Here is a 14,086-nt window from a genome sequence, read left to right on the forward strand (position 1 = left end):
ATCAAGATTAGGCTTGTTAGACTACAGCTTCTGTCACCTATGAGATTTATGAGAGTTGTGACACTCACATCTGGTAGCTGTGGGCTGGGGAATGCTAGCCAAAAAGGAAAGAGTGCCATTCCTGGGACAACAGATCTTGCTTAGAGCATACTGTACTTGCTAGTGCTAAGTTGCTAACTTAAAATGGATGCATTCAGCCCTATCTAATGAAAACTATAATATTTGCATAATTTCATTTAGGTAAATTAAGTATTGGGGATGTAAACATTTCTTAATATTTAAGAACCAGTGTGGTAGAGGAAGAGATGATCCTGTTAGAATAGAATTGAGAGTGATAGAGAAGTGTAAGAGTTTGGCCTTTGAATTACTGGTATTTGAAATTCTAATCTAAAAAACTTCAATTTATAAAGTATTTTTAGGAGGATATCAAGTTTTTAATTTAGAACAAGATGTTTAATTTAGAACAATCCTGAATCAAACCAAATTATTTTTTCCACATAGTGGATAACTTATGAAATTCATTATAATTTAAATAATTCCTTTTATATTAAAAGTTTGATTAGCCTTGAAATCTAGATTTATCTCACAGTTATTTACAATACACTAATTTTATCAAAATTATGAACAATTATAGTGCACAATAATTAAAATATACAATAATAGTAAAATAATCTGAGCGAGATGGGTGATTAAGAAATACAAAATATAAACAAATAAATAAAAATAAAAGCAGTTGTGTAATTAAAATGCTTCTAAGTATTATAAATTAATATATCAATTGATTAAGATTAGTGAAAGAATACAGTAATCTTCACTTACAGACTGCCTCATTTAGTGACCACTCAAAATTATGATGGTATAAAATGGAATAGAATAGAATATAATTTTTTATTGGCCAACTGTGATTGGACACACAAGGAATTTGTCTTGGTGCATATGCTCTCAGTGTACATAAAAGAAAGCTTTGTGACCGGTCTTCACATTTATAACCATGGCAACATCCTGTGGTCACGTGATTGTCATTTACATGCTTCCCAATTTATTTGTAACAAGCACAGTTAATGCAGAACATGGAAGTAAAATCATAAGTTGTGGTCACAAATTATTTTCCATAATGATCCTGATAATGCCTAATGACTGACTGGGTTGTGAGCCTGTTGCGGTCAAGTAATTTTCCGCTTAGTGGCCATGCTTAACAATGGTGTTGCCAATCCTAATTTTAGTTGCTAAGCAAGGAGTACCTGTAGAAAGATCTGAACTCGAAAGGCCAACATAATTCACTAATAGCAAGGTTTCTTGAGAGGGTTAGAATTGGCAAGAGGGCAGATAGAACATTGCAATACAAGCCCCACCCTGTTTGAAGGCAGATACAATGCACATGCAAAAGGGAAGGGAAAGGTTGCATTGTAATTCCCTGTTCTCCATTTCCCTAATGTGGATACAACCATGCATCCCAGTACTGCCATTGCTCAGAGAGAAGGCATTCCAATATGGAGGGCCGGGGTGGGGGAAAATCCCATGGAAAAGGCCTATTTCCAAGCAGCCACTCTCTACAATGCATAATATGAGAGCACCTGGTACAGGGCTTCCAAATATGATTTTAGGTAAGAACATCTGGGGAAAGAAGCTTCACTAGTTCCACTTTGTCTTGGGCCATCAAGGATTTTATAAATTGAATTCAGACCGGATGCAGATTAGCCAGTCAGTGAAAAAAACAGGCTGAAAAGAGACCGGATAGTTCAGCAAGTCCAAAACATACTTTGCTGGAAAGAAAGATAAAGGTTTTATAAAGCCTTCACAATTCCTAGACTTGAATTTTACTGAAAACCAGTTATGGAGATCTCAAACATGCAGTGCGTGCAAGGAAATCTAAGACTGTTTCTAAGCTAGAAAGGTACTGCAAGGAAGAATGGGGAAAAATTCAGGACTTTTAGCTGGATATAGGATACATTTGACGGTTTTCATTTTTGCCAAAAGAGAGTTTCAAATATTCTCACCAGCCACTGTGTTCGTATTTGAATCTGTAAGCAAATCCAGATAAATAATATATATGCTTTCATGCTTCCAGAAAGATGTCGTCTTTGTTTCACCTAGAGGTTTGTATCACCTTCCATTTGGGATTCATTTAAGCAATCAATTTCTTTAGACTGCCTAAACTTTTTCATACCACTGTATGTGGTGGGCGTACATAAAATGGGAATAAGAGCACAGGAGAGAAGTCTCTCTTGTGCCCTTATTCCCATTTTAAGTGTATGTACACAGATGGCATAATTGATATATATATACATACTACCAACTTATTTTTTAACTTGCGAAGAAGCTCTGGATAAATTGGTTAGAGAAGCAAGCTGCAGTGGCAGAATGGGTATAATTCCATATGCTGCTTCTAGGTTATTCACAGAATTTCCTCTTGCCTGGCTTTCTGGTCTTTGGTGGGACAGTTGTCAATCAGTCTGTATGAAGTGCAGGATGGGCTGTGAGCTACATTGGGTGATACTCAGGGGTGGGTTCTACTTACCTTTACTACTGGTTTGCAACGGGATCGCGTGCGCATGCGCAGATTGCTTCTAATGACATCAGGGTCAGTGGGCGGAGCCTGTCGCCGGTTTTACTACCGGTTATATAGAACCGGTCTGAACTGGGGGCAACCCACCACTGGTGATCCTGTGTTACACAGAGATAATATTGTTTTAGGTATTTCATTGACTTGGTGTGTTACTGAAAAACACTAATGTGATAACTCATTCTCCTTGGCTTGTTGCAAATTATGAAAGTTATTCTCTAGGTTATCCTACTGCAAACTATTAAGAAAGGCCTTGTATTCTCTCTTTCCTAATCTAGTTTCCCTGTTTAAGATAAGTGGACACAATGGTGGATTACTACGAAGCGCTGGGGGTGCCCCGCAATGCCTCTCCAGATGACATAAAAAAGGCGTGAGTTGCATTCTTTCTATTTCTACCAGAGACCACCCACATGAGTGCCAAGATAACCCTTTTCACAATCTTGTGCCTAGCGTGTTCTATCATAACCTGGAATCTCATGGAATGGGATCTCGCACAGGTATATACTACCCTCTGTGTTGTTATCCACAGGTACAGAAAGAAAGCCCTGCAATGGCACCCAGATAAAAACCCAGATAACAAGGAACATGCTGAGCAGAAGTTTAAGGAGATAGCAGAGGCCTACGAGGTTCTGTCTGACAGTAAGCAATTGCTTTGGGCTTTTTCCCCCTCATTCCTCAGCCATTTTGACTGCTTTGGTCTCTATCCAAGATACTGGCCAAATAGGTGGGGCTATTTACTTATTTATTAGATTTTTATGCTGCCTTTATAGTTTTTATAAATAATTCAAAGGAGCCAACATACTTACTTCCTCCTCCTATTTTTCCCACAACAACCCTGTGAGTTGGGTTGACAGAGAATTATCTATTCGGGACCTGGTTTCTAGGCTGCTACTGTTGACCAGTAATTATGTCAAATGCTAATCAAAACATGGCTTACATTTTCTGCTTATAGAGGGATAAGCAGAATAATAAAGTGGAGGTAAGAACTAGTTAGGGTTTGTGGTTACACTCTAGTTCCTGTTTAAAAATGCAAGTGCTGATTGAAGATAACATATCAGCGAGCATCTGCAAAGCCTGCGCAGGCCGTTAAAGAGGCTTATTTTTGTTCAGGGACCTTAGTAACTTGGAGATCTTGGTCCAGGTATTTGTTTTACTCCTTCGTGTTAAGTGTGCTCATATTCTAGAACAGTGGTTCTCAACCTTCCTGATGCCGCGACCCTTTAATACAGTTCCTCATGTTGTGGTGACCCCCAACCAGGGGTGGGTTCTAAATTTTTTTACTACCAGTAAAAAAATTGTGGCTTATTTTGTGGGCGTGGCTTTGAGGTCATGTGACTGGGTGGGCGTGGCTAGCTGGTCATGTGACCGGGTGGCCATGGCTATGTGTATAGGGACTACTCAGAGGGCTGAAAAAAGTCATTTCTGACAGGTCCTCGCACTTTTGACTGATCCTCACACTTATGAGCATCCTCACATTTATGCCCGTGCAGCATTCTTAACAACCATGTCACTCATTTCACAACTGCTTCTCTTCACCATGGTGATAAGATAGGGCAAAAAACGTAAAATGTGAGGACAGTCGTAAATTCGAGGACTGGTCAAAAGTGGAAGGACCAGTCAAAAATAACTTTTTCAGCCCTCTGAGTAGTCCATGTGCACAAAAGGACTACCCAGAGGGCTGAAAAAAGTGATTTCTGACAGGTCCTCGCACTTTTGACCAGTCTTCACACTTATGACTGGTCATCATTTATGCCCAATGTAGCATTTTTAACAACTGTGTCACTCATTTCACAACTGCTTCTCTTCACCATGGTGACAAGATAGGGCAAAAACGTAAAATGTGAGGACAGTCGTAAGTTTGAGGACTGGTCAAAAGTGCGAGGACCAGTCAAAAATAACTTTTTCAGCCCTCTGAGTAGTCCATATGCATTAAAGGATACAGCAATAGAGAGGGATGAGGGAAGGGAAGGGAAATTAAGAGTAGGAGTGAGGGTAAGAGAGGGAGGAAGAGAGGAGGAGAAGGAGAAAGAAAGAGGAAGTAGGGAGGAGAAAAAGAGGGTGGGGGGAAGAGAAAGTAAGAAGGAAAGAAAAGAGAGAGGTGGTAGGTTTGAGGAGAAAGATTGCTGTACAATAAAAAAGATGAAAGGGAAAAAAACCAACCCCAAACAAATATAAAGATATTAAGATAAAGAATGAATTGTTAAACTTTAAAGAATAAAAGAGAACAAATATGAATAAATAGCAATAATTAGAAACACACATACAAACATACAATGTATTTTCTTTGACCAGAGTATTTGGCCGGTTCACAAATTTAAACAGTGTTTAGTCATTTCAATTAAATTTACAATTTCTATATTTCCTTTTTGCCATATTTATTCCTCATCTATTTTTTTAAAAAAACAATATTAGCCTTCATCCTCATCTCTAATCTTAATCAAATTCAATTTTTCCCTTCTATTCTATATTATACCCCTTCACATTGTCATCTATTTTTATATCCATCCTCACATTGGTTAATTATGTAATTATGTAATACAGTTGTTTAATACAAATTCAACATTTTAATATAAATCAATTAGTTATATAACTATCTTTTTGTATATTAATCAATATGAACATGAATATTCCAATTATTTCCATGCAATCCGATTTCTTACAAATCAATTAATTATATTTACCAATAATAATAAACCAAATAATTTCCCCCATATATTCCTCCAAACCACAACTTAACCATTTCTGCTTTCAACACAATATACAATTAATAGTATCTCAATTATTACAATTCCCTAGTTAAATAGAGCTTTTTTTCTTTTGTGTTTTATATCTTGAACCTCCTCTTTTGCCCTAAATTTCCCATTGTTTGCAGTTTTGCACCTACCTTTCTTGGTGAGGAAAAAGAAATATCTCTCTGCCTCATTTTGTCACATTGCAGCAAAGACCCTGCTTTACTTTCAGTTTCGTTTTTTCAGCATAGCTAGGGGGAAAAAAATCTGCTCCAGCAATTTACCTCTTTGCAGCTATCTAGCAACAGAGCCCTCCACAAAACAGCTGAGAGCAAATCAGCTGAGAGTTGGGAGGCTGATCAAATAAACTTATGGTAATTAACCTATGCTGAAGCTGAAAGGGGCTGTTTTTTCTATTTTTGCAGGCACCGGTCTACTCATTTGTTTTCTTTTAACACTGATCAGCTGTAGGGCGGCCCTTTGAAGCCCTGCGGCAATAAACAGTTTTTTTCCCTCTAGCCATCAGCTGGGACTCAGGAGGCAGCAATAGATTGGGAGTGGGCTGTCAGTGTGGCAATTAATCCCATTCTGCTTTTGGGTAATTGCACCTTGATTAGAGGATGGATCGTGACCTTTCCTTGAAGTATACTTTAAGAAAATAAACCCGAAGATATATTTTCTAAGAAAAACTCATTTATTTGTTATAAAGAAAATAAAACATCTTACTAAACTAATTAGTTACATCTTGGAAGCTTTCCCAGCTACCTCTTTTGGCCGGAGAACAAAGAAAAGTTTTAGAGAAGAAGAAAGGAATGTGGACATGCGCAGTTAGCTTAGAGATAAGAACTTGGCAAGCTACGGTAAGTCTGAAAGTTCAAAAATAAGAGCTCATTTGGTAAATACAAAAACGCAGTGACAACCCCTTTTTTGCCAGTTGAGCGAATACCAGGTACATCATCAAATAAGGCACATCTTCTTATGCAGATACTTGTGTTGAGCTGCTGGAAGCGGTTTGTTGAGCATGTCTGCAATCTGATCATGTGTAGATACATACTGCAATTTTACAAAACCTTGTTTCACTAATTCTTTTATATTTCTATAATGGATATTAATGTGTCTGGACCTAGAACCTGTGAAATGTGATTCAGAAATATAAACCACCGATTCATTGTCTTCCATCACTGTTATTGGTCGGATCGGACGTGTCCAGATATCTATGACCAAAGCATCAAACCATGTTAGAGAATTACATGCATCTGAAACACAAGCATATTCAGCTTCAGTAGATGAACAGGAAACAAAATTCTGTTTTCGCACTTGCCAATAAACAGGACATCCATTTAAGAACATCATATAACCTGAGGTACTTTTACGTGATTTCTTATCACTCGCCCAATCAGAATCTGCATAACAACATAATTCTGCATAATCAGTATGTGTTGGTTCTAACAATAACTTCATATGTTTAGTGTGCTTTAGGTATTTCAATAATTTCTTAACGCATGTCCAATGAAACTGTTTTGCCTTACCTACGTGTCGAGACAAGAGATTAACACTAAGTGCAATGTCGGGTCTGGTCCAACTACTAATATACAACAGTGACCCAATAACTGAACGATAAAGTGTTTGATCCTCGAACTCAGGACTTGCTTCATGTGTCAAGTTGTGAAAATCTGTTTGCATGGGTGTTTTTGTTGTGTTAGCATCCTTCATGTTGCAATGATGCAAAATTTGTTCAATTTTATCTTCTTGTGAAAGACTAAACCCCTTCTGTGTTTTGTCAATCTGAACACCTAAATAAGTGCTAATATGACCTAAAGATTTCAATGTGAAGTATCTCTGCAAAGCTTTGGCAAAAATTTCACTCATTTTCTTATTTGGACCAATGTAAACAATATCATCAACATAAACAAGAACTATCTCATATGTATTGTTAGATCTTTTTGTGAACACGCACTCATCAGTTTCGGACTTAATAAAGCCCATTGAATTTAGTTTGTCAGTAAGACATAAGTACCACATTAAACCAGACTGTTTCAGACCATAAAGACTTTTGTTTAGAAACCAGGTATCCCCTTCTTGCTGTCGGAACCCTGGAGGACCTCTCACATAGATTTCTTCATCTAGGTCAGCATGTAGATAAGCTGTGTCAACATCTAACTGGAAAACTTCTAAACCAAGGATAGTTGCAGTGGTTAAAGCAATTTTTACACTTTCAGTTCGGACTGTCAGTGAGTAGGTATTTGTGTAGTCCTCAGGATAACGTTGAGCGAAACCCTGAGCTACAAGTCTGGCCTTGTACAATGACTCACCATTTGGCTTCTTTTTGATTCTGTAGACCCATCGAGTGCCAATGATCTTTTTGTTTGCTGGAGGTTTTGCAGGTCTAAACACCTTAAGTTTCTTTAGACTGTCCATTTCAACCTGCATTGCCTCATACCATTTGTCTTGCTCTGAATCAGGAAGATGCTTGATTTGTGTGAACGTATCAGGTGGAAGTGTAACATTGCAAATCAAAGGCAAGGGTGTTTTTGTCAGTTGCCACGAATATCGCTGTGGAGGGATTCCTTTTGTGGCCCTCTTGGAACGCCTCGGAACAGTCGTCCATTCTTCTTCCGTTTCGTCCTCGTCCTCACATTCGTCGCTAGCATTAGCATCCGCGGCTTGCGAAGACGGAACATCAGGTTGAGAAGAACCAGTGGAATCTTGATCATCAATCTGCCCAGCATCAGCAGTATCATCTCTAGGAAAATAAACTCCAGGATCATTGGAATGTATCCTGGACCAGTCAACATCTTCCTCAAAATTAGCAGATTGGGAAATCACTATTACATGTTTAGTCAATAAATTTACTCCACTTTGAGTTGTCATCAATACCCATAAATCTCAGTCTCTTTGCTGCTGGACCTCCTTTTCTTCTTTGAGCTAAGGGAATGTTCACCATAGCGTATGAACCAAAAATATGGAGGTTCTTGAGATCTGGCTTGTAGCCATACATCATGAAGAAAGGAGTCTGATTTATTAAACTGCTCCAAGTATGGTTGACAATGTAATTTGTATAATTGATAGCTACACCCCAGTATGGCATACTAAGGTTGGCGTCTTCTAGGAGACAACGCATCATGGTTTGCAGGACCCCTTGTCGTCATTCTGTGACTCCATTGTGAGCCGGTGTGTAAGGAGCCGACGTCTGATGAAGAATTCCATTCTTACGCATCCAGTCCTGGAAACACTGAAACATGAATTCAGCACCACGATCATTCTGGATTCTGGCGATGCGAACTTGATGTTGGGTAGAAACAAGAGCTGCAAAGTCTTAGATTTTTCTTTCATAGGATATACATATCCATATCTAGAGTAATTATCAACAATTGTTAAAAAATATTTTCTACCACCAAGTGTTGGCGGAAATGGACCAACTATGTCAGTGTGAACCAAATCAAAAATGCGTGTTGACAGGCGTGTAGCGTGTTTGGGAATGGCTGCTGCTTTGGATTCGGCCTTTTTGCAGACAGCACAATCCAAAAACACCTTACCCCTTTAGATCCAAACCTTTTGCGAACTTCAGCATCTTCCTAAGAACACGGAAACTGGCATGCCCCAATCTTCTATGCCACTTATGGATACACCTGGAATACAAAGGTTTACCAGTTAGTGAATTCTCAACATTAACATTTTTATGAGGAACCTCAGGCTTGCTCTGAGCAACCTGTTTCTTAATTTTCTTTTTGTTGGCTCTAGGAACCTTTGGAGTAGCAACAGGATCTCTCTCTGGAACATCTCTCTCTGGGCCTGTGCTCTCCTCTTTTGGAGTTTGTATACTTGCCTGTGTTTGCGATTTAGGCTTTGGCTTTAAGTAATAAACACCACCAATTAACATGGTTTCAGCAACATCTCCATTCTTAACTATGTAACTTGCTTTTTCAAGGTGGTGAACCTGGAACTTTAATGCTCTAGACAAGTGACTCTGACTAAGCAAATTACTAGTTGCTGTTGGTATATAATAAACATCAGGAATGAATGCATCGAGCTCTTCAACATAAACAGTTCCTTTTCCTTTGACCTGACAAGGATGATTGGAAAAAGAATAAAGTTCACGTAGTTCAGGTTCAGGTTCGTGCATCTCTGTAAAAAGTTTCTTTCTGTAAGTAACATGCAACGCTGCACCACTGTCCAAAGTCCACAGGACTCGTCTGTCGTACTCTGGTTTAGGTTGTGGATTATTGGTTAAAGCCAATGTGGCGAGTGGAGCTTGTGGATCACACCTGGGACCATGACGACCTTGTCTTCCGCCTCTGCCTCTGCCTCTGGAGTCTGTTCCTCTGGGCTGGTATGTGACGGGAGCTGGAACTCGTTGGGGACAATCCCGGGTGGCATGTCCCACACAATTACAGATGTTGCATCTTGGCATCCTTGGAACATAGGTCCTTCCTCGGAAGGGACGCCTAGCTGGAGCTCTTGATGCGGGTGGTCCTCTCAAGTGTGGCATGGCGAGCATTAGTGCTTCTTCAATTAAAAGTCTGCATACATTGTCCACTGTGCGTTGAGCAATGGGCAGTTGGTTAATCTTTGTAATGGCATCTTTCCATTCATAATTCAATGAGTTAATAATAATGCTGATCATTTGAATATCATCAATAAGATAGCCTCTTTCTCTCAATTCTCTTCTCATTCCTTTCAGTTTGGTTAAATATCCTACAATTTGTTCACCAGGTTTCAATCTCGAACCATGGAACTCAGACATGAGCAAACATGAAGATTCAATTGAAACAGGCCTGTAGCAATTTTCCAGTTGGGCCCAAATTTGTTGGGCTGTTGCATCAGGCGGAAAAGTAACCTGCAGTTCAGTATCCATGGACATCAATAATGTTGTGCAAGCTTTAGTCTCTAAGTCTCTTATTGCAGGAGTCCATGGCTGAGCAGGAGGATTAAAAATCATACAGTGAGTACCTTCTCTGCGAAGTAACAATCCAATCTCACTGACCCAGGCCTTATAATTCTGTCCTGACATCTTTAATTTCGACTCACCAGCTAGTGGAGCAACAGAAAATGCCTGGTGAGGAACATGCATTTGGTATGCTGGCTGTGCCGGTAAAAATACTTGTGGTATTTGCTGTGCTTGTTGTAGACCAACAAATGGTCCTGGTTGCACAGCTGGAGGCACTTGTGCGTGCACTTGTGGCTGAGGCTGTTGCACTGGGATCTGCTGTGCTCCAGCTGCTATTTGTGCTTGAGCTTGGAGCTGTTGCAATATTAGCATGGCCTGTAATACTGTTGAGCTGCAATATTAACATGGCCTGCTGGAGACGCAGTCATTTGCCTTTGCTGTATTAAGCGTTGTTGTGTTCCATCTAAAAGGACACCAGCACCACCAGGGGGTGCTGAAGTTTGAGCCTGTGGAGACACTTGTTGCACTGCAGCCTGAATATCTGAGTGAGTTAAGGACATCTCTGATAAAGTCTGCTGCAATAATTGTAATTGCTCTCTCAAATTGTGATGCATTTCAGCTTTCTCTAGTAAATTACTTTCGCCAGCAGATGGTGCTGCACCTTTAGTTTCGGGAAGCTCAGATAATTTTTCTGCATTCGTGGCATTTGTAAATTGAGGATAGAGATGATCATGTGACAAATGTGACGTGTGGACAGCCCTCTGTTCTCTTTTGCCTGACACAAAATCCACCAGGGGGTGTGTCTTTGGCTCCGAAGAAGAAGGCAAAATGGTGTTTTCAGGAATTTTAAAAGCACAAGACTCTCTTATCTAGCTCAAGCATAGATAAAGCCATTTTTGCCTGGGATAGCTCACATTCAAAAATTTTTATTTGATCACGATAGCTTTTTATAGCTAGCTCATTAGGGGTAATCTTGGAGGTTTGAGGCGGATAATAAATTGTTTCTCTCGCTGCGTGGGAGGAAAAATGCTCTGCCATTTGTGAGAACTTTGGCCTTGCACCAAGCATTTCAAATTCAAAAGGTTCTGGGAGGACTGTTTGAGGGCATGCATATTCAGAAGGAGATGTCACTGACCTCAGTTGCAGCACGTTTTCTTCAAGAGCAGCTCCCCCAACAGCACCTCCATCAATTCTGGTTGCTGAAGCAAGCGGTGTTTGAAAAGTTGAAAGCCTCTTTAAAATTCTTTTCGCTTCTTCATTAGAGAGATCAGAGATACCTATATCTTCGGCAGAATGCGTTCTGTATTTCTTTTTTTTCTTTTTCGGCATTTTAGAAATTAATTTAATTAGTGTTCCGCAGTCACTAATCAATCATCTATCTAATTAGCCTAGACGGTCATGATCAAAAGTTACAAGCAAGGAAAAAAGCCATAAATCAATTATCCTCTGCTACCAGTGTGTCAGAGTGGCAATTAATCCCATTCTGCTTTTGGGTAATTGCACCTTGATTAGAGAATGGATCGTGACCTTTCCTTGAAGTATACTTTAAGAAAATAAACCCGAAGATATATTCTAATAAACACATTTTATTATAAAGAAGTAAAAACATCTTACTAGCTAATCAGTTACATATTGGAAGCTTTCCCGGCTACCTCTTTTGGCCAGAGAACAAAGAAAAGTTTTAGAGAAGAAGAAAGGAATGTGGACATGTGCAGTTAGCTTAGAGATAAGAACTTGGCAAGCTACGGTAAGTCTGAAAGTTCAAAAATAAGAACTCATCTGGTAAATACAAAAACGCAGTGACATGGGCGGGGTAAGCGACCAACGATCCAACAGAGGCAGAGGGTGAGGGTGAGGGTGAGTGAAGGCGTGAGGGGGGGCGAGAGAGGGCGTCCCCTGTGAAATGGCCATTCGACCCCCAAAGGGGTCGAGACCCCCAGATTGAGAACCGCTGTTCTAGAAGACCTTTGACTTTGGGGCAAGTTGTTCAAACAAATTTTTTAATTTGTTTAAAAATTTAAACAAATTTTTAAATTGAGTTCTTTTAAGATTAAAACTCGGTTTGACCAATTTCTCTCAGTTTCATTTCCAAGGTTCTAATTTAGGCTGGCTTTTTCCAGGGTGAGATGATGTAAACATTAAGGCAGCATCAATTCTCTGAGCGCTTTCGGAAAAGACCATGATTACTTAAGACAACTTGGCTTTTTACTATGGGTAGTCCTCAAGTTACGACCACAATTGAGCCCAACATTTATGTTGTTAAGTGAGAAATTTGTCAAGTGAGTTTTGCCCCATTTTACGACTTTTCTTGCTATATTTGTTAAGTGAATCACTGCTGTTGTTAAATTAGTAACACGGTTCTTAAGTGAATCTGGCTTCCCCATTGATTTTGCTTGTCAGAGGGTTGCAAATGTTCACATGACCTCTGGACACTGCAACTGTCATAAATGTGAGTCAGTTGTCAAGCATCTGAATGTAAATCACGTGACCATGGGGATGGTGCAATGGTCATAAGTGTGAAAAATGGTCATAAATCACTTGTTTCACTGCCATTGTAACTTCGAACAGTCACTAAGCGAACTCTTGTAAGTTGAGGACTACCTGTATTTCTTGAATGGATATCTGGGCTTTAGCAAGAGTTCAGCCCAATTTAATCTCAATAATACTTCTTGTGTTGAAATTGATGTGCTTGATCAATGCTCGTGTTAAAAGAAGAAATGCTTGTTCCAGACCAACACATTTCTAAAGGGGTAATTATGAATTCGAGTGGTTTCTTCTTTCAGAGAGCAAGCGCGAAGTCTACGACCGATACGGCAAAGAAGGGCTCATTGGTGCAGGTGAGGATGGGGGTTTTATTGAACTAAGATGAAGGTAAACTGGGTGATTAAAAGAAACATAATAATCTGTACTGCCAAGAAGGGTGGGGATTGATGGGATGAGAGTTCAACAAATGTTGAAGGAAGGAAGTCATTAGCCTCTATCAGTGTACAAAATCTTTCAAGTCCAGAATATTTGGAAGTCAAAAGATTGTGTTTTAAGTTTGAAATGGCTGTTTGAAGTTTATTGAAAGTGGCCAAATGTTGTTCTGACAATTCTGGGATGGCTGTTTCCTCCCAACGTGTGTGTGTGTGTGTGTGTGTGTGTGTCAGTGGTGGGATTCAGCCAGTTCTGTCCAGATCGGGCGAACTTGTAGCGGCGACTGCGGGAGGCTCCGCCCACCCACCCGGACGTAATGCGTGAGCACTGCACATGTGCAGAAGGATGTGTGCATGCACAGAGGAGGCGCGTGCACAGAGGAGGCGCGTGCGCATGCTCACATTTGCGAACCGGTAGGGAAGGTAAGTGAATCCCACCTCTGGTGTATATGTATACACACACACAGAGATAATAGATGTATGACAAATGGTTATTCATGGGTAGATATGTGGAGACAACGGGGGAAAACCTTCAAAGCAGTTGCACTGGTGGAGGCGGATGTTCTAACACTTCAAGGAAGTGTGCTTTATGTATACAGATATACCTTGCAAGAACACGCCTTTCAAAAAAGGAAAAAAAAACAGATCCAGGAAACTACAGACCAATCAGCCTAACACTTGGGAAGATACTGGAAAAGATAATAAAAAACCAGATTTGCCAACATCTAGAAACGAGTAAAGTAATAGCTAGCAGTCAGCATGGGTTTGTTAAAAACAAATCATGCCAAACCAATCTTATTTCATTCTTCAACATAGTGACTAAATTAGTAGACCAGCGAAATACTGTGGACATAATATACTTATGTTCTTCATAAGGCATTCGACAAAGTAGACCACAACCTACTTTTCGGTAAGCTAGAAAAAAGTGGAATAGATAGCATCACCACTAGATGGATTCGTAACTGGCTGACAAACCGTACTGAATGAGTAT

General features: G+C 39.8%; 1 protein-coding gene across 5 annotated transcripts in view; it reads left to right on the top strand.

Annotated features, from left to right (window-relative positions):
• DNAJB2 (DnaJ heat shock protein family (Hsp40) member B2) overlaps positions 1-14,086 on the top strand; it is a 32,687-nt gene that overhangs the window by 6,777 nt on the left and 11,824 nt on the right. For all 5 annotated transcript variants that reach the window (XR_011601330.1, XM_070956494.1, XM_070956486.1 and 2 more), the window contains exons 3-5: positions 2,842-2,933; positions 3,093-3,202; positions 12,964-13,017. Coding sequence is in view for 4 of the 5 variants with exons in the window: in XM_070956494.1 (XP_070812595.1) it covers positions 2,869-2,933; positions 3,093-3,202; positions 12,964-13,017 (229 nt within the window). In the remaining variant the exon portion in view is untranslated. The remainder of the gene's footprint in view (positions 1-2,841; positions 2,934-3,092; positions 3,203-12,963; positions 13,018-14,086) is intronic.

This window comes from Pituophis catenifer, unplaced genomic scaffold (genome assembly GCF_029215685.1).
Source record: "Pituophis catenifer annectens isolate HBS135680 unplaced genomic scaffold, rPitCat1.0.hap2 SCAF_1, whole genome shotgun sequence".
Lineage (NCBI taxonomy): Eukaryota > Metazoa > Chordata > Lepidosauria > Squamata > Colubridae > Pituophis > Pituophis catenifer.